The sequence below is a fragment of the Puntigrus tetrazona genome, unplaced genomic scaffold (genome assembly GCF_018831695.1).
Source record: "Puntigrus tetrazona isolate hp1 unplaced genomic scaffold, ASM1883169v1 S000000528, whole genome shotgun sequence".
Taxonomy (NCBI): domain Eukaryota; kingdom Metazoa; phylum Chordata; class Actinopteri; order Cypriniformes; family Cyprinidae; genus Puntigrus; species Puntigrus tetrazona.
In genome coordinates, this window is record NW_025048164.1 from 1382501 (window position 1) to 1409381 (window position 26881).

Genomic DNA, 26881 nt, shown 5'->3' on the forward strand with positions numbered 1-26881 from the left:
TTCTTTTGACAGCACTTATATAAATTATTATGTTAAATTATTTAAAATGCAAGGATGCTTTAAAATTGAACTGAAACTGTCAGTAGATGGCGACAATTCATTCAGTTGATTCGGTCGAGCGGCTAATTCGTTCAGGAACAAAGCAAGGACTGTCTTTATAAATGTGTAATTATGAACGGCTTAGATGTGACTTTGATGGAAACTATTTTTGTTGACCCAGTATAACAAAATCAGACAATAGCTTTAGATTGAGTTTACACACACATCAACATCTCTCCTGAAAACAAAAAGGAAGACGTTTTCTTTTGAAGCTTTATGTTTATGGTTGTAAAATTTGACAAAACACATATTTACATCTTTCATATCATGTAATTGGGTGTGATACACGCGTCACTGCCGCAGAGACGCGCTGACGCGAGCGAGTGTGACGCTTCTCGGCTTTCTGGGATTTGTAGTTTTTACGCCGCATTCACTCATTCGCTCCGCCGGTGGAAAAACTACATATCACAGACTTCCGAGAAACAATAAAGTTTGGCGACGCGGTGGGCGCTGGTCATTCCGGTGAAGTGTCAGAGTCCGTGATACAGCGCGATCTCTCTCACAGCTAGATCATCGGTTCTTTGAGCTTCATCGCGGCGGGAGATGTCTGACGGTGGCGGAGGAGAGGACGGCGGCGGCGGGATGGAGGTGTCAGCCGCCGTGCAGACGGTGGCGGACGCGTCGGTTCTGCAGAAGCACATCCGTAAGCTCGTGCCGCTGCTGCTGGAAGATGGCGGCGACGCACCCGCTTCTCTGGAGAGCGCGCTGGAGGAGAAGAGCGCCCTGGAGCAGATGAGGAAGTTCCTCTCAGATCCTCAGATTCACTCGATCCTGGTGGAGCGGAGCGCGCTGAAAGGTGACGCGACCGTCCATTAAACGCACATTCACACCATGTCATAACTTCACGCGACGCGACGAGCGATTCGGGTATCACACCAGACGCGTCGCGACGGAATCCATCAAATATCACAGCCAATCAGAAGCGTGTGTGGGCGGGGCTCCTCTGCAAGCTCACCGCACTCTTAGCGATGTGGATAAGTTTATGATCTAATTCATAAATATTAAACCTAATGTAACGTTATTAAATGTTCACCACGATTGACTTCATACCCCGCTGTTGTGGAATACACTCGTTGTTACGCAGCGAGTTCACACTTTTAAGTACTTTTAATTATTTTGAAGATCTGAGGTAAATATCCCTTCTCGCTTTCAGTATGTCTGACGTTATAAGGTGACTCGCATTAGACTCGTTTAGCTTTGAATAAAACAGATCATCAGCACACAAGAGTATCTGCTGTCATACAGTTTGTTTGTTGTTCCAGCCGAGACGTCGAGAAAACAGAAGTTTCGCCTTTTCGCCGTCGCAGCTAGTTAGACCAAAAACCCTGATTCACATATATGAGATGTAAAGTTTATCGCGTGTATTTAAGACACGGTGTGAATAAGATCAGGATGACGTGCATTACAGTGTTTGGGTGCGGTTTTGATGGCGTTATATTTGATATCGTAGCCCCGCCCCGTTTGAGTCGCAATACCGTCAAATGTCCAAATTAAACTCCACCGGTGTGTAAAGTTTATATTCTGAGATGTAAAGAAACAGATTGAATCTGTGGTGAAGTCGATAATAAAAGATCGACGCGCGTTCAGGGCGGGTTTGCTGCACTGCAGACCAGTGACGTCACGAGCACGAAAAATTAAAAGATCACCTTCAGATCAATAACAGCATTATCCTTTCAGTTACAGACTGACTTTGAGTGCTTACAGTAATGTGAACAGTTTCTAAAACGTTGCAGTGGCTTCGTTAAGCATGTCATCTTATGTCAAATTCGAATGTTTTATAATTGTATTATTGTTTTTATTTTCAAGTTTATTAAATCAATAGAATAGTTGCAGATCAAATAAAATCAGTGTTAACTAAATTCATGTGCTCTGCAGAAGATGCAGATATTTAATGAGGACATATATAATGAAAGGATTCGTGAACTTGCAGATGTTTGTTTTAGTGGTATGTAGAGCCTGTGCATCAGAAACTATTATGATCATTAAAGAGCTTTACGGTCTTTGAACGAGATGCAAACAGTGTTCTTTTCAGTGTGAATGAGTTTTTGTTTGTTCAGACTCCAGGCAATAACACAAACACCAGTGGCGGGTTATATTTGTCGTCACACACTCATCTGCTTTTCTTCTGTTGGGTTCACCTCAGATGATGAAAGAACGGTTAGCTGATTTATCTCCAACAGCTGGTTGGTTGTTGTTTTTCTGCAGAGGATGTTGGTGATGAAGGTGAGGAGGAGCGCGAGTGCATTTCCTACAGCATCAGCATTGACATCCATTACGGGCTGAAATCAAACAGGTAATGATCTCAGACCACGAGATGATGATGATGATGATGTGTGAAGAAACAGAACAAACTGAGGTGGACTCGAGAAAAATGGTGTCTCCAAGATGTTTCAAGAAGGCTCCTAAAAAAGGCTGCTTTAAACACACACTGAATGTTGATATTAATTCAGTTAATAGATGACATTATTTTTGAAGCATCTCCTGGATTGAGTCCGTCTCAGTCTGTTCTGTGTCTTCATGTCATTCAGACACTGATGATGATCTCAATGGATTATTCTATCAGTGACTAAATGATTGTAAATTTCTTCCTGACACACTACAGCAGAAGATAGAAATAACCCAGTTCAGACGTTGATTTAGCTGATGAAAATACTAGTGTTCTGATGGTTTTATGTGATCTTTCAGCCTGGCCCTGATCAAGCGGACCGGAGTGATTGATGCAGATAAACCCATCTCGACTCAGGTGAGGGTTCTGACTCTGAGTGAAGATTCTCCGTACGAGACGCTGCACTCCTTCATCAGCAATGCCGTGTCTCCGTACTTCAAGTCCTACATCAGAGAGTCTGGCAAAGCGGACAGGTAAGGTCTGCTCTGATCTCCAGAGAGAGGCGTGTCTCGTCTTCACATGAGAGAGAGCCTGGGCCCTGTTTCTGTGTGTCTGCGCAGGGACGGGGATAAAATGGCCCCTTCGGTGGAGAAGAAGATCGCGGAGCTGGAGATGGGCTTACTGCACCTGCAGCAGAACATCGAGATCCCTGAGATCAGCCTGCTCATACACCCCATCATCACCAACGTGGCCAAGCAGTGCTACGAGCGAGCAGAGAAGCCCAAAGTCACAGACTTCGGGGATAAAGTGGAGGACCCGAGCTTCCTGAACCAGCTGCAGTCTGGAGTCAACCGCTGGATCCGAGAGATTCAGAAGGTTTGAGACTCGCTGTCGAAATTCATTATCACACAGGGCTGGAAATCTCCATTTTTAACTAGGCAGCACTCCCAAGTGCACCATACATGATGTTGTATCTATTTATGATAAAAAAAAAACTCTTTCTTAGTCTGTGTGAAGCTCATCTGCAGTGTTTTTTACTTGTATGTCACTCGCAGGCCTACAGTCGATCAGGATTACAGTTTGTTCGTGTCTCTTTCAGGTGACTAAACTGGACCGGGACCCGGCGTCTGGGACAGCTCTGCAGGAGATCAGCTTCTGGCTGAATCTGGAGCGAGCCCTGAACCGTATCCAGGAGAAGAGAGAGAGTCCGGAGGTGCTGCTGACTCTGGACATCCTCAAACACGGCAAACGCTTCCACGCCACGGTCAGCTTCGACACGGACACAGGTGAGCGTCTGAGAGTCACCTCCCTCCGCTGGTCCTCGTCGCTGCATGTGTGTGAGCGCTCTGCTGTGTTTCTCTCAGGCCTGAAGCAGGCTGTGGAGACGGTGAACGACTACAACCCTCTGATGAAGGACTTCCCTCTCAACGATCTGCTGTCCGCCACCGAGCTGGACAAGATCCGCCAGGCACTGGTGGCCATTTTCACCCACCTTCGCAAGATCCGAAACACCAAGTACCCCATCCAGCGTGCGCTGCGTCTGGTGGAGGCCATCTCCAGAGACCTGAGCTCTCAGCTGCTCAAGGTGCTGGGCACCCGCAAGCTCATGCATGTGGCGTACGAGGAGTTCGAGAAGGTACGGCCGAGCCAGCAGCACTCGTTCAAAGAGCTTTGTTCACCAAGTGTGTGCAAAACACAAGGAATTTACATGCATGCATAATATGACATGATAACAGAAACCAGGCCCCGTTTAGTTTTGATTTGGTTCTGGTATCGCTAGCCTGAGCTCACGGCTCGCGCGCTGCTTCCTTCACAGGTGATGGTGGCGTGTTTCGAGGTCTTCCAGACGTGGGAGGACGAGTACGAGAAGCTCCAGGTGCTCCTGAGAGACATTGTGAAGAGGAAGCGGGAGGAGAATCTGAAGATGGTGTGGCGTCTCAGTCCGGCTCACCGTAAGCTCCAGGCCCGTCTGGATCACATGAGACGCTTCAGACGGCAGCACGAGCAGCTGAGAGCCGTCATCGTCCGTGTGCTCAGACCTCAGGTATTATCTGACGCCTGGGTCTGATTGCTCTGATGCTGTGAGGTTCTGATCTGTCTTTCTACTGACTGATCCACGGTTAAGTGTTTCCTGACCAACACAACAGACTGGACTCCTATGATGTAGTCTATTATGAGCGTTTTAGTTCACGTGAGACCCTGGACCACAAAACCATCAGAAGAGTCAGTTTTTGGAGATTGAGATTTATACATCATCTGAAAGATGAATAAATAATCGTTCCACTGATGTATGGTTTTTATTAGTTGTTAGGATAGGACGATTTTTTTACTGAGATACAACTATTTGAAGATCTGAAATCTAAGGGTGCCAAAAATTTGTAAATATCGATAGTTCTTAGCGATGCATATTACTAAACGAAAAGGAAGTTTGGATATATATTGTATATTATGAATGATATACCAGGATGACAGATTTACATAATTGTACACAAGTTTGAATTACGTTAAAAAGAAAAATGAGCTATACTTCATGATAGTACACTTAAGATATTCTTCTAACTCTAAGTAACTACATGTAATTGAATTAATTAGAATTAGTTGACATGTTTACTAACTTTAGGGTTTAGGGTTATTGTCATCAAAATAAACCGTTAGCCGATATTAAGAGTCTACTTGGAATAACTGCTAGTTGTGAAGTTACTCCCTGAAAGTAGAAGTTCTAAAGTGAAAAGCAGCCTGATATTTAGCTCTTGTTATTATGCAGTAACTTTACCTAGAAATGTGACTGATCGATCCGAGCGAAGCGGACGATAAAGACGTCTTTGTCTCTCTGCAGGTGTCCGCCGTGCCCCAGCATGCTCAGGGAAAGACGGCCGAGCCCGACGATATGAAGGTGGCCGAGGTGCTCTTCGACGCCGCAGACGTCAACGCCATCGAGGAGGTCAACCTGGCCTACGAGAACGTGAAGGAAGTGGACGGCCTGGACGTGTCGAAGGAGGGCATGGAGGCCTGGGAAGCAGCTATGAAGCGCTACGACGAGCGCATCGACCGCGTGGAGACTCGCATCACGGCTCGCCTGAGAGACCAGCTGGGCACGGCCAAGAACGCCAACGAGATGTTCCGCATCTTCTCCCGCTTCAACGCCCTGTTTGTGCGGCCGCACATCCGCGGAGCCATCCGGGAGTACCAGACCCAGCTCATCCAGCGCGTCAAAGACGACATCGAGGCGCTGCACGACAAGTTCAAGGTGCAGTACCCTCAGAGCCAGTCCTGTAAGATGAGCCACGTGAGAGACCTGCCGCCCGTGTCCGGCTCCATCATCTGGGCCAAGCAGATCGACCGGCAGCTGACGGCCTACATGAAGCGCGTGGAAGACGTCCTCGGGAAGGGCTGGGAGAACCACGTGGAGGGGCTGAAGCTGAAGCAGGACGGAGACAGCTTCCGAGCCAAACTCAACACGCAGGAGATCTTCGACGACTGGGCCAGGAAGGTTAGGCCTCCGTTCTGCCTTTGACTCAGTCCACCTTAGAGGCATAGTCAAAATAGAAAATGTAAAATGCTGAATGATGAGGAGAGTGAAGTGTGACCTGCGGGACGCTGCTGGAGGATTTAGTTTAGAAACGAAATGCAAAAGTGCCTTTCTTGCAATTGAAAATGTTCCACCTTAGTATTTTTGTCTTGTTTTCTAGCATAAACTCATATTTAAACTCATATCACGCATTTACATATTTTTTTTGAAAATTTTTGTTTTTGCTTAAAACAATCAAACATATCTGCCAATGGGGTGAGAAAAATAATCTTGTTTAGTCTTAAGACATTGACATATTTTTACTTTTTTATAAGCAAAAATGTACAAAATGTAGTTGTCTTTTAATAGCATCTTTTTTTTAATAATCTTAAATGCATCTCAATTCAAGAATCTGTAGATACTGATACTAGAGAGCAAGACTGAAATACTGAAGCATTTTTTGCAGTGAGCCATTTATGATATGGAGGTGATATTGGAAGTTTGTTTCTTATTTAATTTGTTGCATTGTTTGCTGATTTTTGCTTTAGTTAAACTTTTGTAATTTATTTGACATTAAGGTCATTAAGCTTTCTTATTCGTTTTGCTATAAAACATTCTACGAAGGTGTTTGTGGAGACGGTATCACGACCCATCTGTTGTTTCTGCTTATTTCATTTCATTTATTTTTACATTATTCGTTTACATGAAGCAGAAGCAAGCACATGTGTCTGGATACTGTCAGACTGGATGAGGAGGAGAAGAATTGTTGAATAAAGTCTGCTCTATCCGTTTTTAAGCACACTCTTTTTGCTGTGCAGCGGTTTAGTTCTGCTAGTATTTGATAGTTTATGATCTTGTTGATCTGTTTGGTGTTGCATACACACTTTGGTTGTTTTAATATGTGTTATATAAAAGGTGCAGCAGCGTAACCTGGGCGTGTCGGGCCGTATCTTCACCATCGAGAACACGCGTGCTCGCGGACGCACCGGAACCGTGCTCAAGCTCAAGGTCAACTTCCTGCCCGAGATCATCACGCTCTCCAAAGAGGTGCGCAACCTGAAGTGGCTGAGCTTCCGTGTGCCGCTGGCCATCGTCAACAAAGCCCATCAGGCCAATCAGCTGTACCCGTTCGCCATCTCGCTCATCGAGAGCGTGCGCACCTACGAGCGCACCTGTGAGAAGGTGGAGGAGCGCATGTCCATCTCTCTGCTGGTGGCCGGTCTGAAGAAGGAGGTGCAGGCGCTCATCACCGAGGGCATCTCTCTGGTCTGGGAGTCCTACAAGCTGGACCCATACGTCCAGCGCCTGGCCGAAACCGTCTTCAACTTCCAAGAGAAGGTCCGTCTGCTTAAGATCAGCTAAACTAGAGCACCGGTCAGATGACTGGACACACACACACACACACGTTCTTTATTATTAGGGAAGAGGCAGAGTATTTAAACATTTGGATGAATTAATCAGAAGTACATCATGACTTTACAATCTAATCGTGGTATGGACTAGTATCTATAAATATTACAGCGTTTCTGTGTGAGACTCAAGGTTGCGTTTACTACAAATACTGAAGCATGCAAAGTTCATGGGGATTTCAGCATCTGTCATCTGACCAAAAACAAGGTCATAAATACACAAACAACATCTCCAGAATTGCTCTGAGAGTCATGTCATTGAAGTAGAAATAAAGTCGTATTCACACAGATATTTAAAAGTACATGGCAACCTGTTAAAACAAAGTTTAACTTGAAGATATTGTGGCAGAAATATATTACTGTAATTCAGTGGAATGAAAGTAATACTGCTACTACAGTTAAAAATTAAAACTATTTTTTTTAAGGAATAATCTCAATAATTATTCCAAGTTTTAATTTGCAAAAAAAAATAGAAAAATGATTTTTTTTAATTTGATAAACTGCAAAATAAATGCAAAATTTAATATAGAAATAGAATATAAAAAAAATTTAGATAAGCATTTAAATAATTTCATTTTAACATGTTAATATAACATTTAATGGGGCCTGAAATGTGTGTCTATAGTTCAGTTGGTAGCATAGATGTTTTGTTGTGAATGTCCTGCTGATTGCTGTGTGTTGGGCTCTTAGGTGGATGATCTTCTTCTGATCGAGGAGAAGATTGATCTGGAGGTGCGCTCGCTCGAAACCTGCATGTATGAGAATAAGATGTTCACGGAGATCCTGAACCGCATCCAGAAGGCTGTGGACGACCTGAACCTGCACTCTTACTCCAATCTGCCCATCTGGGTCAACAAACTGGACATTGAGGTGAGTTGAGCTGGACAGAAGCTCAGGAGACGCGTCTGTCCGGAGGGCTGTGTTTGATCAGATGTGATGTGTTTAGATCGAGCGCATCCTCGGGGTGCGTCTGCAGGCCGGACTCAAAGCCTGGACGCAGGTTCTCAGGGGACAGATGGAGGACAAGGCTGACGTGGACATGGACACCGAGGCTCCTCAAGTCAGTCACAAGCCTGGAGGAGAACCCAAGATTAAGGCAAGACCTGATAGTCATTCTGTAGACCTGATACTGTCTGCTTTGATTCGTAACGCCACACTAAAACGCTTTCTTCGTCCGCACAGAATGTCATCCATGAACTGAGGATCACAAACCAGGTCATCTATCTGAACCCGCCGATCGAAGACTGCCGCTACAGGCTATACCAGGAGATGTTTGCTTGGAAGATGGTCATTCTGTCTCTACCCAGAATCCAGAGTCAGAGATATCAGGTGTGTGTGTGTGTGTGATTCATAAATATAGTTTGTATAAATCTGTAAAGTTTTTGTTACAGACACCATTTAAATTTTATATTTCAAAAAGTAGAAATATAAGCGTAGATTTATTATTATTAATAACTTAATTCAGTGTAGTTTGTTTGTATATAAATCAGTTAATTTTAGCCTTAAGTATTATAGTAATGTAACTGTCTCTCATTTGTATTTTACGGTTATTTTATATTTTATGAGATTATTTTTCCTTGAAGAATATTTGACATGCACTGTACCTGTTATGTAACCAAAATCAATATTTAAATCGAATTGAATGCGTGTGAGTCAGAATTAAAGTTAGAAATTGTAGTGAAAACCAATGTCTATCTGGGTCTGTTCCTGTCTGTCACTCAGGTGGGTGTTCACTACGAGCTTTCAGAAGAGGAGAAGTTCTACAGGAACGCTCTGACCAGAATGCCTGATGGTCCTTCTGCGCTGGAAGAAGCCTACAACGCTGTGAAGGAGATCGTCTCGGAGGTGGAGCAGTACGTCAAGGTAAGGTGGTGTTCTCTCGGAGCGGAGCGTGTTCAGACGAGGCGATGCTGACCCGGTCTGCTCCGTCAGGTGTGGCTCCAGTACCAGTGTCTGTGGGACATGCAGCCCGAGAACATCTACAACCGTCTGGGAGAAGATCTCAACAAGTGGCAGGCGCTGCTGGTGCAGATCCGCAAGGCTCGAGGCACGTTTGACAACGCAGAAACCAGGAAGGAGTTCGGGCCGGTCGTCATCGACTACGGCAAGGTCAGGAGGAAGCCGCTCTCGGTCCGGTCCGGAGGGTTCTCTGTGAACGATCACGCTGATATTCTTCTTCTCTGTGGTTTAGGTTCAGTCCAAGGTCAACCTGAAGTACGACTCTTGGCACAAGGAAGTGCTCAGTAAGTTTGGACAGATGTTGGGCAACAACATGCAGGACTTCCACTCTCAGATCTCCAAGGTAGGCCCCGAGCAGATGGGTGATGTGTGTTTGCTGGAGCGTGTGTTCTGAGCGGTTCTGTGCTCCTCCTGCAGTCTCGTCAGGAGCTGGAGCAGCATTCGGTGGATACGGCCAGCACCTCCGACGCCGTGACCTTCATCACATACGTGCAGGCGCTCAAACGCAAGATCAAGCAGTTTGAGAAGCAAGTGGACGTGAGTATAACACACCTCACAGAGTGTTTGTCGTTTTCAGTAAAAAGAACTTGAACTGCACTATATATAAACATTAATCTGACAATAATTGCAAAGGATAAATGATCCTGAGGGGAAATCAATAAGAAGCTAATTAATTCTAGTGCAATATATTTAGAGCCTCTTTTTTTTGTTTTTGAGAGATGAACCTCTGATTTGTAGCACAATGTTGTTTAGATTTGTAGCTTTGATTTTCTTGCAGTTTTAGAGCAAAACATGCTTTGGGAAATATATGGTTTTTAGCATTTTTTTTTACTTCTGCAATAATCTAAGCAAGTGTCTGAAAAAACTTAATCTGTGCTCCAAACTGTTCAAGATCTACAACTGGGAAATTACGTTTTCAGGTCTGTTCTAAAAAAGTGGTTAACAGGTAATCAGTGTATCGTAACTATTCCAAAAACTGAATGTAGTACCATAAAATCCTCTAAAAACATCAGGTCTTAGAAAAATAAGGACCGTAAAAGCAATCATAATCAATGAAAGTGCTGTGACGAGTCTGTTAACTTAACACCGTACATGAGGTAATATGAAAACTGAACACTAGTCTCAAAATATATATATATATATATATATATTATTTTTATTTTATTTTTTTTTTGACCATCACCTGATTAAATATGATTTTGTGGAGTAAGTGTTATTGAGTTCTCTGATTAATAAGGCAGTATTGAAGAAGCAGCATTAATGACTCTGTTCTTCTGCAGCTGTTTCGTAACGGTCAGCGTTTGCTGGAGAAACAGCGCTTCCAGTTCCCTCCGTCCTGGCTCTACATCGATAACATCGAGGGCGAATGGGGCGCCTTCAGCGACATCATGAAGCGCAAAGACACGGCCATCCAGCAGCAGGTGGCCAACCTCCAGATGAAGATCGTGCAGGAGGACCGGGCGGTGGAGAACCGCACCACAGACCTGCTGTCGGACTGGGAGAAGACCAAGCCCGTGGCAGTAGGTGTCCGGAGACGTCTGAGAGCGCTGGGAGCTGTGTTCGGCTCTCTCACCGGTTCTCTGCTTGTCTCTGCAGGGCAGTCTGCGTCCAGAAGAGGCGCTGCAGTCGCTCACCATCTACGAGGGCAAGTTCGGCCGCCTGAAGGACGACCGAGAGAAGTGTGCGAAGGCCAAAGAGGCTCTGGAGCTGACGGACACGGGCCTGCTGAGCAGCAGCGAGGAGCGAGTACAGGTGCGTCACTCAGAGCTTTACAGCGCTCTCTGGAGCAGATCTGTTCATTTCACACAGATATCAAATCAAGGAATGTTGAAGAAATAAAATACAAATAAATGAGTAAAATCAATTTAGCGATGCTTTGCTTTTGATTACGCTTTATTAAAACCAATAAAAGGGAGCCTTGTAATTGTTATTCAGCTATACATTTAAATCATAAATCTTACAACATTGAACAGCAATTAATTAGACATGCTTTTGAAAAAAAAATTTATCAATTAAAACTGGAATTACATATTATATAAAAACTGAAAAACAAACATTTGTGAAAAAAAAATTAACTGACTTCATGGGGGCCCTAGATTGACCGTGAACTACAGACGCAAATATAGAAAGTATGATAAAATAAACACAAATGTGTATTTAGGATGTTTTTGCTTGTCTAAAAAAAATGTTATGCAAGTCACAAAACTGAGCACTGTATGAAAACAGCACTGGATTGATTTTATTGTAGTTTTTTCGCTCTCAGTTTTCTGACTTGTGTTCAGATAAAACCATATTCTGAAGATCCTGTGTTGTTCTTCAGGTGGCTCTGGAGGAGCTGCAGGACCTGAAGGGTGTTTGGTCGGAGCTGTCGAAGGTCTGGGAGCAGATCGATCAGATGAAGGAGCAGCCGTGGGTCTCTGTGCAGCCGCGGAAGGTGAGCGACGCACCTGTCTGCTCGACTCGAACCCGAGCCTCGCTCTCACAGAGTCTGTTCTTCTTCTGTGCAGCTGCGCCAGAGTCTGGACGCTCTCCTCAACCAGCTGAAGAACTTCCCCGCCCGTCTGCGGCAGTACGCCTCCTACGAGTACGTGCAGAGACTGCTGAAGGGATACATGAAGGTGAGCCATCCCGCCCCAGCCGCCGAGGATGCTGGGATAGAGCCTGAGCTTCTCCTGTTCTGATCCGTAGGTGAACATGCTGGTGATTGAGCTGAAGTCGGAGGCTCTGAAGGACCGGCACTGGAAGCAGCTGATGAAGCGTCTGCACGTGAACTGGGTTCTGTCCGAGCTGAGTCTGGGTCAGATCTGGGACGTGGACCTGCAGAAGAACGAGATGGTGGTGAAGGACGTGCTGCTGGTGGCTCAGGGAGAGATGGCTCTCGAGGAGTTCCTCAAGCAGGTCAGCGTCCGGCACACATCTAACATCAACATCTGCTTTCTGCAGCAGCTCATTTGAATTGAAAGAGACATGCGGTTTCCACTCAAACAGTTGTATATCTGTGGGGCATCTTACAGTTATAGGTGATCTTTACAGATGTGTTCATGGTTTCTTCTTCACTGCAGATTCGTGAAGTGTGGAACTCGTATGAGCTCGACCTCGTCAACTATCAGAACAAGTGTCGTTTGATTCGTGGATGGGACGATCTGTTCAACAAAGTCAAGGAGCACATCAACAGCGTGTCTGCCATGAAGCTCTCGCCCTACTACAAGGTACCGAAGCGAACAAGAGAAAGCGTATGTTAGCGAAGAGCGTTCCTCCGTGACTCGTCTCTGTTCTCGGCAGGTGTTCGAGGAGGACGCTCTGAGCTGGGAGGACAAACTCAACCGCATCATGGCTCTGTTCGACGTCTGGATCGACGTGCAGCGCCGCTGGGTTTACCTGGAAGGCATTTTCACAGGAAGCGCAGACATCAAACACCTGCTTCCTGTGGAGACGCAGCGCTTCCAGAGGTCAGATTCCAGAGATTACACAGATGTGGTGAAGAACGCAGGCTTTGGGCTTTAACACGTGACTTGTTTGATTTCACAGCATCAGCACAGAGTTCCTGGCCCTGATGAAGAAGGTGACCAAGTCTCCTCTGGTCATGGATGTCCTGAACATTCAGGGGGTTCAGAGGTCACTGGAGAGGCTGGCTGATCTGCTGGGAAAGATCCAGAAAGCGTTGGGAGAATATCTGGAGAGAGAGCGTTCGTCTTTCCCCAGGTCAGACACGTCAGATTTACGATATAAACCTAATCCGTTTAACATGAGAGCTGAGGGAACGTAAAATGATTAATTGGGGATTTAGTGACAAAGAAATTGTGCATGTTATTGTTTTTTGAAGAGTTAAGTTAGTGTTAAATTGGTAAAAATCAGTGGCTGTTTAAATACTGAAGACTTGGCTGTTTCTGTTTTTCCATAGGTTTTACTTTGTAGGTGATGAAGATCTGCTGGAGATCATTGGAAACAGTAAGAATGTGGCTAAACTGCAGAAACACTTCAAGAAAATGTTCGCTGGGGTTTCAAGCATCCTGCTGAACGAGGACAACACGGAGGTGCTGGGCATCTCGTCTCGAGAGGGAGAAGAGGTACAGCTCGTCCCGAGAGAGACTGGACACTTATGTGTTTGTTTGGACAAGTGTGCTTTCACTCGTGATTATTTTCAGTAGAGACATTAATGAAGGAAAAAATCCATCCGTGCATTTAAATCAGTAATGCGTGAATGTGCTGTTGTTTCCAGGTGCTCTACAAGACGCCAGTGTCCATCACGGAGCACCCGAAGATCAACGAGTGGCTGACTCTGGTGGAGCGAGAGATGCGTGTGACTCTGGCCAAGCTGCTGGCCGAGTCCGTCACGGAGGTGGGAGCTTTCAACAAGGGCACGGGCATCGACCTGAGCACCTACATCAACTGGATCGACCGCTACCAGGTGAGCCGTCCTCCCAGATTCACCCAGCTTCTGTACAGCGCACGTCTTCAAGTTCTTCACCTCGGTCTCCTCTGTGTCCAGGCCCAGCTGGTGGTTCTGTCCACTCAGATCGACTGGTCTGAGAACGTGGAGAACGCTCTGACCACCATCGCTGGCGGGAACGACATGGGTCCGCTGCAGGTCGTGCTGGCTAACGTGGAGGCCACTCTTAACCTGCTGGCCGACACTGTTCTGATGGAGCAGCCTCCGCTGAGGAGGAAGAAGCTGGAGCATCTGGTGAGGAGTCTCCTGTGGATGAGAGGAAGTGTGTGAAACTAGAGGTTAATGCAGCTGGAGCTGGCTTTCACAGTGCAACAAACAGTCATGCTTTGCTTATTGTTTCTGTCCATCACACAAACAGCAGTGTCAGGCTTTCTGTTTTAAAAATGTCTTCGATCAGGAGTCGGTTGCATAGATCTGTCTTAAAAAGTTAATCATTCTTAAATCAAGGTACATTTATTGGAGACACAAACTGAACATGAAATCTTGTTTTCTGAAAAATGTAACTTAATTTGTAGTTTGTTCATCTGGAGCTGTACACTTGTTTGTGACTTGTGTTTTTTATTCTTAGATCACAGAGTTGGTTCACCAGAGAGACGTGACCAGAACTCTGATCAAGAACAAGATCGATAACCCCAAGTCCTTCGAGTGGCTCAGCCAGATGCGCTTCTACTTCGACCCCAAGCAGACGGACGTCCTCCAGCAGCTCTCCATCCAGATGGCCAACGCCAAGTTCAACTACGGCTTCGAGTACCTGGGTGTGCAGGAGAAGCTGGTGCAGACTCCGCTGACCGACCGCTGCTATCTGACCATGACACAGGCTCTGGAGGCCCGTCTGGGAGGATCGCCCTTCGGTCAGTGTCCATCTCCTCTTTCCTTCTAGACAGGGTTCCTGCGGTCCATGAAAAACTCTTACGTTTAGTTGCATCAAGTCCATAAAAAGCCTTAATTTGTGCAAGAATATCTTAATTATGATGATAGAGAGTGAGTGTGCATTTTCAATAAGTCTGTTGTTTTTGTTCAGACCAATGCAAAAATCAACCCTGCAAACACAGAGCTATAAATATGAACTGGCAGATTAATAAGTCTCTAAACATTAAAATGAATTTGTTATTTAATATATTTGTGTAATTAAGTATAATTAATAAATAAGTGTTTAAATAATGTAATACTTTTAACTCCATTTATATAACCATAATATATGACCTTAGAGCACAAAATCTTTTTATTTATTTATTTATTTTAAATTGAGATTTATACATTATTTGAAAGCTGAATAAAAAAAGTGTTTATTTTAATTGTTAGGATGGAACAATGCTTTTCTAAAAAACAACTATTTGAAAGTCTGAAATCTGAGGGTGCAAAAAAAATCTAGATATTGAGAAAATCTCCTTTTAAAGTATTCCTAATTAAGTTGTTAGAAATGAATATTACTAATCAGAAATGAATTTTGACCCATAGAGTGTATTGTCGCCTATCACTACAAATATACCGTATGCCGTTCTTGTTCTGTAGGTCCTGCTGGAACAGGAAAGACAGAGTCCGTCAAAGCTCTGGGTCACCAGCTGGGTCGCTTCGTCCTGGTCTTCAACTGCGACGAGACCTTTGACTTCCAGGTACGAGTGGCGTCACAGGGTCGTGTCAGGGGTCAGTGGCGGGTGTTTGATCACTGATGTGTGCTGTCCTGCAGGCGATGGGCCGTATCTTCGTGGGTCTGTGTCAGGTGGGTGCCTGGGGCTGCTTCGACGAGTTCAACCGTCTGGAGGAGCGCATGCTGTCTGCCGTGTCCCAGCAGGTCCAGTACATCCAGGTGGCTCTGAGAGAACACAGCAACCCCAACCGAGACCGCAGTACGTGCTCCACATCCGTTCTGGGAGTCGATGCATCACGAATCGAGAAATGATTCAGTGAGATTTCCTGAATGTGTGGTGATTCTTTCTGGAGTGGATTCTGGGCTTAGTTTTGAACAGCAGATAGTGCGGCATGCTTCAGAAACAGAGCTGCTCTGCTTCTTTCTAAACCTTACATAATCTGGAACCTAAAATAATTATAAGATTGGAAAAGGCTGAAGTGAATAGTAAGAATGTTCACAGTGAGCCATAAACACATCCTTAGCCGAGGTGAAATTACAGACTCAAGCGCTCGTCTCATCTGAGTGAGTTTTAAAAAGTAGTCTGCTGTTAAAATCCCTGCTGAAAAACATTGTATGCTGGTTAGGAATCTGGGTCATGTGCTGACAAAGGACCAGCATCCCTGCTTTAAAACATTCCTAACCAGCATATGCTGTTGTTGTTTTTCCAGCAGGGAAACCTCATATTTATTTCCAGAGAGGATCGCCATGCATTATGGAGATCTTTCCATGAATCGATTCTGCATCTATTTTTGGTCGCAGCCCTTTATGATAAAGATGGAAACAGAAAGAGATGATGATCAGCATGGCTCTTCTGTGTCCAGGTGTGCCGGTCACCACCGAGCTGCTGAACAAACAGGTGAAGGTGAGTCCTGAGATGGCCATCTTCATCACCATGAACCCTGGTTACGCCGGACGCTCCAACCTGCCTGATAACCTGAAGAAGCTCTTCAGAAGTCTGGCCATGACCAAACCGGACCGGCAGCTGATCGCTCAGGTCATGCTGTACTCTCAGGGCTTCCGCACCGCCGAGATCCTCGCCAAGAAGATCGTCCCTTTCTTCAAGTACGCTTGTGTCTGCTTGAGCTGGTGTTGTGTGTGTGTGTGTGTGTGTGTGTGTGTGTGTGATCGTGTCATAACTGCAGTGTCTCTCTGCAGGTTGTGTGACGAGCAGCTGTCGTCTCAGTCTCACTATGACTTCGGTCTGCGAGCGCTCAAGAGCGTGCTGATCAGCGCCGGTAACGTCAAGAGAGAACGCATCCAGAAGATCAAGCGAGAGAAGCGTGAGCGCGGCGAAGACGTAGACGAGAACGAGATCGCAGAGAACCTTCCGGAGCAAGAGGTGAGCTGAGAGCCTGCAGCCTGCTTCACTGCTTCAAATCAAACAGAGCCTGTGTGTGATTCAGGATATACTGAAAGAATGAAAGGGCCTCAAGTCAAATTTACCTAGATCTCTCTTTTCAAAGTCTTGTCAAATCAGTGTTGATGTTCATAATATTTTCATGCCTTGTAGTTGAATGTTGCAGATTAGAGCTAAATATTAATGTGAATTTTCGAACCGTTCAAATGATTGAATTGAGATTTGTTATGGTTTACACTAATATACTGTTGACGTATATCCAACTTGATTTATTAATTTATCTCTCTCTTTCAGATCCTGATCCAGAGCGTGTGTGAGACCATGGTGCCGAAGCTGGTGGCCGAGGACATCCCTCTGCTCTTCAGCCTGCTCTCGGACGTCTTCCCCGGCGTCCAGTACCTGCGAGGAGAGATGACGGCGCTCCGAGAGGAGCTGAGGAAGGTCTGCGCCGAGATGTACCTGACGTACGGAGACGGAGACGATGTGGGCAGCATGTGGGTGGAGAAGGTAAGACAGAGAAAACTCCCCACAGTTTTACCATTTCATTTTTTTTTAATTATCATTAAAACCATAATTGATTACCACAATTTAAATGGCTGAGGATAATCTACCACATAATTGTGTAGTTTTTGTTAAACGGATCATGTTTTTGTGGTTTCTACACGTATAGAATTACTTTATTTATAAAAACGCATATAGTCATTTATTAAGCAGTTGTCATTTTAAGCTAATTTTTTTTTTTTTTTAAATCTTGAAATGTAAGGTTTACTATTTTATGAAGCTTTTCAAAGTTATGTTTGAGCGTTTCGTACATGCTGTTAAATGAAGTGTTAAAGTCATTTGGAATGTTAACGTTTTAACGTTTGTGCTTCCAAAAATTATATTTCTTTAGGTTTAAATGTAAACCTTAAAGTGATTTGTGTCAGTACTGTTTGAACAGTATCACCCTGATAACTGTGGTAGTTTTGGTTGTGATGAGAGATCTTCCTAAGAGTGAGTCTTGAGCGCTTTCTTCTTCTTCTTCAGGTGCTGCAGCTCTATCAGATCACACAGATCAATCACGGGCTGATGATGGTGGGACCGTCAGGCAGCGGCAAGACCATGGCCTGGAGAGTGCTGCTCAAAGCCCTGGAGAGACTGGAGGGCGTGGAGGGCGTCGCTCACATCATCGACCCCAAAGCCATCAGCAAAGACCACCTGTACGGCACGCTTGACCCCAACACCCGCGAGTGGACGGACGGGCTCTTCACACACGTGCTCAGGAAGTGAGTCCCTCATCACAGCTCTGCTCCTGCTTTAGGGCTCAAGTTATACTTAAAAGTGACTTGACTCTTCATGTGCTTGTGTGTTTGCGCTCGTTCAGGATCATCGATAACGTTCGTGGTGAGCTGCAGAAGCGTCAGTGGATCATCTTCGATGGTGACGTAGATCCGGAGTGGGTGGAGAACCTGAACTCTGTGCTGGACGACAACAAACTCCTGACCCTTCCCAACGGAGAGCGTCTGAGCCTGCCACCCAACGTACGGAGCATGTGACCTAACGACCGGATGTGTGTGTGTGTGTGTGTGTGTGTGGATGATGATGATGATGATGATGATGATGATGCTCTCGTCACACAGGTGCGCATCATGTTCGAGGTGCAGGACCTGAAATACGCCACGCTGGCCACCGTGTCTCGCTGCGGGATGGTCTGGTTCAGTGAGGACGTTCTCAGTACGGACATGATCTTCAACAACTTCCTGGCACGCCTGCGGAGCATCCCGCTGGATGAGGGTGAGGATGAGGCCCAGCGCATGAGGAAGGCCACGGAGGACGAGGGTGAGGAGGCTGCTTCACCGATGCTGCAGGTACGGGAGTAACGGCTCAACAGATGATCTAAACTTCATTGGTCGCTCTGTGTTTTCAGTAACATGTCTCAGTAAGATGAGATGATAAACAATCATCCTGTTTTGTGTGCTGTTTATCTGTTAGTATTTAAAGCCTTTTATGTTTAATCCACAGATCCAGAGAGACGCTGCAGCGATCCTCCAGCCGTATTTCACCTCCACCGGTCTGGTCATCAAAGCTCTGGAACACGCGTCTAAGATGGAGCACATCATGGACTTCACTCGTCTGCGCTCTCTGAGCTCGCTCTTCTCCATGCTTCATCAGGCCTGCCGAAACGTCGCCCTCTACAACAACAACCACCCAGACTTCCCCATGCCCATCGACCAGCTGGAGAAGTACATGCAGGTACACGCTTTTAACAGCAGCTTGACGGTGTTGGGTTCAGTAAGCAGCCGGTGTTCATCATTGATTCAGTGATGATTCCTGCTTAGATCAGATGCATAGAATAAATGTGACCCTGGAGCACAAAACTAGTCTCGAGTACCAGTCATTTTGATTCGTAATGTAATAACTTTAAAGGCAATTTTTCTCAATATTTGTATTTTGTTTGTTTGCACCCTCAGATTCCAAATTTTCAAGTAGTTGTATCTGTAGCCAGATATTGTCATTTATATTATAACAGAAAGTTTAATTATTCAGCTTCCAGACGCATAAACCTTATGTTATAAAAATGAACCCTTATGACTGGTTTCCAGGGTCACTAGTGACACAGCGGCGCTAATCTTTCCCTGTCTCTCTGTGCAGAAATACCTGATCTACGCCGTGCTGTGGTCGTTCTCGGGCGACAGCCGGCTGAAGATGCGAGCGGAGCTGGGAGAATACATCCGGCGCATCACCACCGTGTCTCTGCCGTCCGCTCCGAACGTGCCCATCATCGACTACGAGGTGCGCGGCGTCTCAGATTGAGTGTGTGTCGGGGCGAGGAGCGATGCTAACGCTGCTCTGAATCCTCAGGTGTCCATCACGGGCGAGTGGCAGTCCTGGCAGGGCAAGGTGCCTCAGATCGAGGTGGAGACTCACAAGGTGGCGTCTCCGGACGTGGTGGTGCCGACCCTGGACACGGTGCGTCACGAAGCTCTGCTCTACACCTGGCTGGCCGAACACAAGCCTCTGGTGCTCTGTGGGCCGCCCGGCTCCGGGAAAACCATGACCCTGTTCAGCGCCCTGAGAGCCCTTCCAGACATGGAGGTGAGGAGCTCGCTTTAAAAACTACATTCAGGAAGACAGGATCTCACAGATGTAGAAGTTTTGAAAGAAGTTTAAATTTGTCCCACACTTTTTATGCATGGTAAACAAAACAGATGCAGTATATTTTGTTATGATTGGATTGTGTTTTCCATCATGGAGCCCTTCAGAGGAAACGTTCCTAAAGCAGATGCCCTGACACACTGTTCTGTGAAGCTGGGTCGACTGGACTCTTGTGTGATGTGTTCTCCAGGTGGTGGGTTTGAACTTCTCCAGCGCTACGACCCCAGAGCTGCTGCTGAAGACCTTCGATCATTACTGTGAGTACCGCAGGACTCCCAACGGCGTGGTTCTGGCTCCGGTGCAGCTGGGGAAATGGCTTGTGCTGTTCTGTGACGAGATCAACCTGCCTGACATGGACAAATACGGCACGCAGCGAGTCATCTCCTTCATCAGACAGGTGTGTGTGTGTGTGTGTGTGTGTGTGTGTGTGTGAGAGAGTGTGTATGTGATATAACCCGTGCTGTTGTCTTCAGATGGTGGAGCACGGAGGCTTCTACCGCACCTCAGACCAGACGTGGGTGAAGCTGGAGCGGATCCAGTTCGTGGGGGCCTGTAATCCTCCGACTGACCCCGGCAGGAAGCCTCTCTCTTACAGGTTCGCTCCTCTTCATCACTAATACAGTCATGTTTTGAGGGAAGTCCTGACTCATGTGAGCTCTGCTCTGCAGGTTTCTGCGTCACGTGCCGGTGGTGTATGTAGATTATCCCGGCCCTGCCTCGCTCACACAGATCTACGGCACCTTCAACAGAGCCATGCTGAGACTCATCCCCTCGCTGCGGACCTTCGCTGAGCCGCTCACGGCCGCCATGGTCGAGTTCTACACCATGTCTCAGGTTTGCATTTCAGCCTTTTTGTTGATCGTTTTCCCGTGATGTCGCACCTTTACAATAACGCTCACCTGGAGAACAAAACGAGGGTCTGCTCCACCGACCGCCTGCTGCTTTGAAGCAGTTTGCATTTAGTAGTAATGTAGAAAAATACTTATATTTCGCATGAAATATCTTCCCATGGAAAACAATTATGAAGAAAGAAAACACTGAAGCGTTTAGCACACTGCATTCATTTTCCAGGCTCATCTCTCTGTATACAGTAAGTACAGTAAGATACAGAATTTGATCTTTTAATATCACCGTTTTAAATACAATAAAGGCACTTTGTGAAGTGATTAATATAGAAAATGGCCAAAGCTTACTTTTTTACACACATACTTGTTTTATTCTTTTAAGTGGTGATGTAAATATTTGCAGCTTGAAAACCGATGTTTAATTGACAGCTTGTCCTGCAGTTCTGTGGATGTTTTGCTCTCAGGGTCTTCGAGCAGGTCACGTGATGAACGCTGTGGTTGCTCATGGGTTAAAGTCTTTGGTGTGTTTTGAACAGGAGCGCTTCACTCAGGACACACAGCCGCACTACATCTACTCTCCCAGAGAGATGACCCGCTGGGTCCGAGGCATCTTCGAGGCTCTTCGGCCGCTGGAGACACTTCCTGTGGAGGGTCTGATCCGCATCTGGGCTCACGAGGCACTGCGACTCTTCCAGGACCGGTGAGTTTAAACAAATTGTTCACCCAAAGATGAAAATTACCTCTTGATTTACTCATCCTATGTCTGTGTATTGGACTTTCTTCTTACAAACCAATCTAATTGGAGGTATATGTAAAAATGTTCTTACCAATATATTCTATATAATTCTCCCCTGGAGCTGCGTGAGGCATATTTTATTATGGATGGATGTGCTTTATTAGACTTCTTTTGGACTATTGATAAAAAATAACACTCTTCACTACAACTTTGAAGCTTGGAGGACCAGGATGTTTTTAAAAATAATTCTGATTGAATTTCTGTAAGAAGTCATATACACCTATGATATTTTTGGGTGAACTGTCACATTAACAGATCACATTATTAGACTTTTACTTCCTGTTTTGAAACAATGTTGCATTTTCCTAATACAGTGTTAGATTTCAAAGCACATTAAAATGTGTATGTTTTGATCTTGTGAAATGAATTGAGCTGCTTCTTCTGATAGGTTGGTGGAGGACGAGGAGAGGCGCTGGACCGATGAGAACATTGACACAGTCGCCCTCAAACACTTTCCCAACATCGACCGTGACAAAGGCCTTAACAGACCCATCCTCTACAGCAACTGGCTGTCCAAGGTGAGTGACCGGGCCTGGACTCTGTCGGACATCAGCACAGACTCAGACACGACTGACCGCTTCTGTTCTCCTGCAGGACTATGTTCCCGTGGAGCAGGAGGAGCTGCGTGACTATGTGAAGGCCAGGCTGAAGGTGTTCTACGAGGAGGAGCTGGACGTTCCTCTGGTGCTCTTCAATGAGGTTCTAGATCACGTTCTGAGGATCGACAGGTACTGAGAGGAAGCACTGTTTATGTCCCGCCGCTGACGCTTCATTAACGTCTCGCTGATGTTTTCCCTCCAGAATCTTCCGTCAGCCGCAAGGTCACCTGCTCCTGATCGGGGTCAGCGGCGCTGGAAAGACCACGCTCTCCCGCTTCGTGGCCTGGATGAACGGACTGAGCGTCTATCAGATCAAGGTAGGAGCGGGCTAATAATCATCAGGCGGGGTTCTGGTGGTTTGGAGATCTTATAATTCTGGTGGTGTGCCCACAGGTCCACAGGAAGTACACCGGTGAGGACTTCGATGAAGACCTGCGCACGGTCCTCCGCCGCTCCGGCTGCAAGAACGAGAAGATCGCCTTCATCATGGATGAGTCCAACGTGCTGGACTCAGGCTTCCTGGAGCGCATGAACACGCTGCTGGCCAACGGAGAGGTGCGTCTTCGTCTCTAGCCTTGGCTTCTGAGACAAACTCTCTGGTCACATGAGCACATGACTTTTTTGTTGTCATAGTTATATGGTAACAAAAAGTGGCTAACATTTCAGTATTACTTGGCGGGCTTCCGACCCATTGATTTTTGTGATCGCATTTTACAAGAAATTATATTTATGCTTAAATCTGCACACCTTTCACTTTTTAAGACTAAAACAAATGTTTAAAGGATGGATTGATTGTTCTCAAGTAAGCGCTGTGCCGCTGCAGGTGCCCGGTCTGTTCGAGGGTGACGAGTACGCCACGCTGATGACGCAGTGCAAGGAAGGAGCGCAGAAGGAGGGCTTGATGCTGGACACTCACGAGGAGCTGTACAAGTGGTTCACCAGTCAGGTGATCAGGAACCTGCACGTGGTGTTCACCATGAACCCGTCTTCCGAGGGGCTGAAGGACCGAGCCGCCACCTCACCTGCCCTCTTCAACAGGTGCGCTTGGCACATGCTGACATCCTTACATTCAGGGGTTTGATATGAACATAACCTATGAAGGAAACCCATTTACTAAATACACTAATTTAGTACACGTAATTTCTTTTTTTTACAGTGTGGAAACTTTATTTGCAGATGTTTTATGTGACATTCTGTTTAAGTGCATCATCTGTGATCACCTGAGCCACACTGATGTATTCTGGGCCGTTTCTCCTCAGGTGTGTGCTGAACTGGTTTGGAGACTGGTCCACCGAAGCGCTCTATCAGGTGGGTAAAGAGTTCACCAGCAAGATGGATCTGGAGAAGCCCAACTACAAAGTGCCAGACTACATGCCCACGGTGTACGATAAACTACCTCAGCCTCCTACTCACCGCGAGGCCATCGTCAACGGATGCGTGTTCGTTCATCAGACGCTGCACCAGGTCAGAGAAACAGAGTGACAGCGAGTCTATTATTATATATTAATATCTATTATTATTTTAATTTATTAAATGGTATATTTTTATTAAATGCATACATACAGGCATAAACTTTGTAAACAAAATTCTATTTTGGATGTTATTTAATCCATTTGACAGCACTAGTTTTAATATTAAATTTGTTAAAAACATTTTTTTTTTTCATGCAAATTAAACACTGCAGCAAATAATATTTTCCTACAGTCTCCCACACATTTATTTTTATTTTTTTAAAAGAGCAATTGTAGGAGAACAGTTTTGATTCTTTTTGAATGTGTTTTAGGCAAACAACCGTCTGGCGAAGCGCGGCGGGCGCACCATGGCCATCACCCCGCGGCACTACCTGGACTTCATCAATCACTACGCTAACCTGTTCAACGAGAAGCGCAGCGAGCTGGAGGAGCAGCAGATGCATCTGAACGTTGGTCTGCGTAAGATCAAGGAGACGGTGGATCAGGTGCGTGTTCTCACACACACACACACACACACACACACACACCAGCTCCAGCGCTATTAATCATGTGATAATGTGTCAGGTGGAGGAGCTGCGGCGTGACCTCCGCATCAAGAGCCAGGAGCTGGAGGTCAAGAACGCTGCTGCCAACGACAAGCTGAAGAAGATGGTGAAGGACCAGCAGGAGGCCGAGAAGAAGAAGGCAAGGGTCATCGCTTTAGGGCTCTTCAGCCGCTGCTCTCCAGAGTTACCTGACCGCTGTCGTTTGGCTTAACAGGTCATGAGTCAGGAGATACAGGAATCGGTTTACAGGCAGCAGGAAGTGATTAAAGACAAGCAGCTGAGAGTGAAGCAGGATCTGGATCAGGTGGAGCCGGCCGTCATCGAGGCTCAGAACGGTACGCTTCGCTCCGATCTCTCTGGTCGGACACTGCTGGGGTCACTGTTTGTCCAGATTCACGGGCCAGAAATCTACACATTAACTAGAGGTCGACTGATAGCTGCACTGAGAGAAAAATATCCTCCTATTTTTGTCTTTGATTCTAGTATAAATGTCAAGTACATGCATCTTGATTCAAACATGTTTAGAGAAGTAAAATGATTTAAGATATTGTCTTAAAATGATTTAAAACAAGATCATTTATTTTAAGTAAATGCATCTAGAATGTTCTGATATTTATGCTAGAAAACAAGACAAAAAGGAAGAAAACGGTTTATTTTCAGATTTGACCGCTGACTGTTGCTGATTAATCTAAGTTTTGTCAAAAAAGAACACAGCAGCATGAATGAGAGAGAAAGACGTCTGTACCTCAGCTCTCTAAATCTCACATACAGACTCTTTAATCTTGCCTAGGGTGAAGTCGTCATGTTCATTAACAATGACTTGAGACAAATATATTGTCATTTATAGATGGTTATATCAGTCAACTATTGGTGTGATGGATCGGTCGACCTCTAATATTAAACTCAGTATCAGATTGAAATGGATTGTTGTGATCTAAGGAAATATTCACTGTTTCGAGTGCCCAGACGACACCTGATGAGTTTACGCTCCATATTCGAGAAACATTTGGTGAAAAATCAAAACGACCACCTAGCGACCGGCTCAGACATCAGTGGATATTTCCTTCCCTTCTTTCTGCTTCCTGCTCTGTCTTGTGTGTTTGCCAGCGGTGTTCGGTGCTCTTCCACTGCGCTAACCTCTCCCTGTCTTCACTCTTTCCTCTGCTCACGGCTTGTGGCTTTGTAGCTGTTAAATCGATTAAGAAGCAGCACTTAGTGGAGGTGCGATCGATGGCCAACCCGCCGGCGGCAGTCAAGCTGGCTCTGGAGTCCATCTGTCTGCTGCTGGGCGAGAGCACCACCGACTGGAAGCAGATTCGCTCCATCATAATGCGCGAGAACTTCATCCCCACTATTGTGAACTTTTCTGCTGATGAGATCAGGTGACTGACGGCGGGGAGCGGAGCGCCGGGGCCTGAGGAGAGGACCCCGTGATCCTCACGAGTCACTTCAGATTCAGATCACTCTGGAGCACAGAGACAGTCAGCAGCAGCACAGGGATATTTGTAGAAGTAGACAATACATCAAGTCAAAATTATTCATTCCTCTTTTATGACCAAAATTATTAGCATATTAAGTAAAGATCATGTTCCATGAAGATGTTTTGTAGGTTCCATACCGTGAATATTTTTAGATTAGTAATGTGCATTGCTAAGAACTTCATTTGGACAACTTTTCTCAATATTTAGATTTTTTACACCCTCATTAGTTGATGAATAAAATAATCTTTCAGATGATGTATATTCAACAAAATTAACCCTTATGACTGATTTTGTGCTCCAGGGTCACACATTATAATTAGCAGCAGAAGCGTGGATTAAATTCATACGTTTAGGTGATGATGATGTCAGGCAGAAGAGGAGATCTTCTCAGGCTGGTCATGCTCTCGTGACACGGTCCCTCTCTCTCTCTCCGGCTCGACTCGGCTCCCCGCTGAACCCATGTGTCCTCACGCTCCTAAACACCACACTCCATTCCCTCTCTAGCGGTCAGCTCGATTAAGAAGCAGCATCTGGTTGAGGTTCGTGCTATGGCCAATCCTCCGGCAGCCGTTAAACTGGCTCTAGAGTCGATCTGCCTCCTGCTGGGGGAGGAAACTAATGACTGGAAAAAGATCAGACAAGTTATTATCAGAGACAATTTCATCTCCAGCATAGTCAACTTTGTCTCTGAGGACATGAGGTATAATCATCTCTTTCACACATCTTCCTCTGTCGCGTGAGACGTCGTTCAGGCGCCGCGGCATGGGCTCTACAACAAGAAGAGATCCTTAATCAGATTTAATGTTAGAATAAATCATAATTTAACACTAAAAAGTTTAAATGTTCCATTCATCTATAGGTCATGTGACCATTAACTAAACATGAACATATGAATGTCTTTAAGTAATTGAAATTAGAGCTGTTCAGTAATTGAACTTTTTAATCTAATTACATGTGCCCTATAATTAATCTAATCACTCATTAATCACACGTCAGTTTGTTCTGAGAGAGATTACTTATTTTTGTTCAATTAGGAAGCCATTGAATAAACATTACAGAAAACTATCTTCACTACCGATTTAAGAAATTATTAAAATCAGTGAAATTCTCTAAATATGAAACCAAAAGTGGCAAGTAACACTCAGTTGAATAAAGTGTAAGTCTTTGACTGCCTAGATTTGTTTAAAACCTTGCATTCATTGAGAAACACTGAGTTGATTTAAAGAAACGGAACCGTTCTGCAGTGGCTTTTAATGGAACTTTTCATTTG

At 45.5% G+C, this 26881-nt stretch overlaps 1 protein-coding gene across 3 annotated transcripts in view; it reads left to right on the forward strand.

Moving 5' to 3' along the window:
* Nucleotides 1-372: 372 nt before the first annotated feature.
* Nucleotides 373-26881, forward strand: part of dync1h1 (dynein, cytoplasmic 1, heavy chain 1) — a 39713-nt gene continuing 13204 nt past the window's right edge. The window contains exons 1-53 of one of the 3 annotated variants that reach the window (XM_043232381.1): nt 373-895; nt 2305-2392; nt 2785-2958; nt 3046-3301; nt 3525-3711; nt 3790-4061; nt 4242-4469; nt 5262-5915; nt 6849-7271; nt 8033-8212; nt 8289-8438; nt 8525-8671; nt 9065-9205; nt 9275-9451; nt 9534-9644; nt 9719-9838; nt 10582-10821; nt 10898-11053; nt 11622-11735; nt 11809-11919; nt 11990-12199; nt 12364-12510; nt 12584-12750; nt 12830-13003; nt 13203-13368; nt 13521-13709; nt 13791-13985; nt 14320-14602; nt 15264-15364; nt 15439-15598; nt 16203-16443; nt 16537-16720; nt 17033-17245; nt 17765-18003; nt 18102-18258; nt 18358-18585; nt 18740-18970; nt 19370-19510; nt 19580-19813; nt 20064-20270; nt 20347-20468; nt 20542-20707; nt 21255-21418; nt 21903-22032; nt 22109-22242; nt 22316-22430; nt 22507-22668; nt 22937-23151; nt 23373-23577; nt 23897-24070; nt 24150-24269; nt 24345-24465; nt 25317-25512. In XM_043232381.1, the coding sequence (XP_043088316.1) occupies nt 643-895; nt 2305-2392; nt 2785-2958; nt 3046-3301; nt 3525-3711; nt 3790-4061; nt 4242-4469; nt 5262-5915; nt 6849-7271; nt 8033-8212; nt 8289-8438; nt 8525-8671; nt 9065-9205; nt 9275-9451; nt 9534-9644; nt 9719-9838; nt 10582-10821; nt 10898-11053; nt 11622-11735; nt 11809-11919; nt 11990-12199; nt 12364-12510; nt 12584-12750; nt 12830-13003; nt 13203-13368; nt 13521-13709; nt 13791-13985; nt 14320-14602; nt 15264-15364; nt 15439-15598; nt 16203-16443; nt 16537-16720; nt 17033-17245; nt 17765-18003; nt 18102-18258; nt 18358-18585; nt 18740-18970; nt 19370-19510; nt 19580-19813; nt 20064-20270; nt 20347-20468; nt 20542-20707; nt 21255-21418; nt 21903-22032; nt 22109-22242; nt 22316-22430; nt 22507-22668; nt 22937-23151; nt 23373-23577; nt 23897-24070; nt 24150-24269; nt 24345-24465; nt 25317-25512 (10073 nt within the window). In that variant the 5' untranslated portion in view covers nt 373-642. Of the gene's footprint in view, nt 896-2304; nt 2393-2784; nt 2959-3045; nt 3302-3524; nt 3712-3789; nt 4062-4241; nt 4470-5261; nt 5916-6848; nt 7272-8032; nt 8213-8288; nt 8439-8524; nt 8672-9064; nt 9206-9274; nt 9452-9533; nt 9645-9718; nt 9839-10581; nt 10822-10897; nt 11054-11621; nt 11736-11808; nt 11920-11989; nt 12200-12363; nt 12511-12583; nt 12751-12829; nt 13004-13202; nt 13369-13520; nt 13710-13790; nt 13986-14319; nt 14603-15263; nt 15365-15438; nt 15599-16202; nt 16444-16536; nt 16721-17032; nt 17246-17764; nt 18004-18101; nt 18259-18357; nt 18586-18739; nt 18971-19369; nt 19511-19579; nt 19814-20063; nt 20271-20346; nt 20469-20541; nt 20708-21254; nt 21419-21902; nt 22033-22108; nt 22243-22315; nt 22431-22506; nt 22669-22936; nt 23152-23372; nt 23578-23896; nt 24071-24149; nt 24270-24344; nt 24466-25316; nt 25513-26115; nt 26312-26881 lie in introns of all 3 variants that reach the window. The other 2 variants (XM_043232380.1, XM_043232379.1) reach the window with 2 other exon arrangements.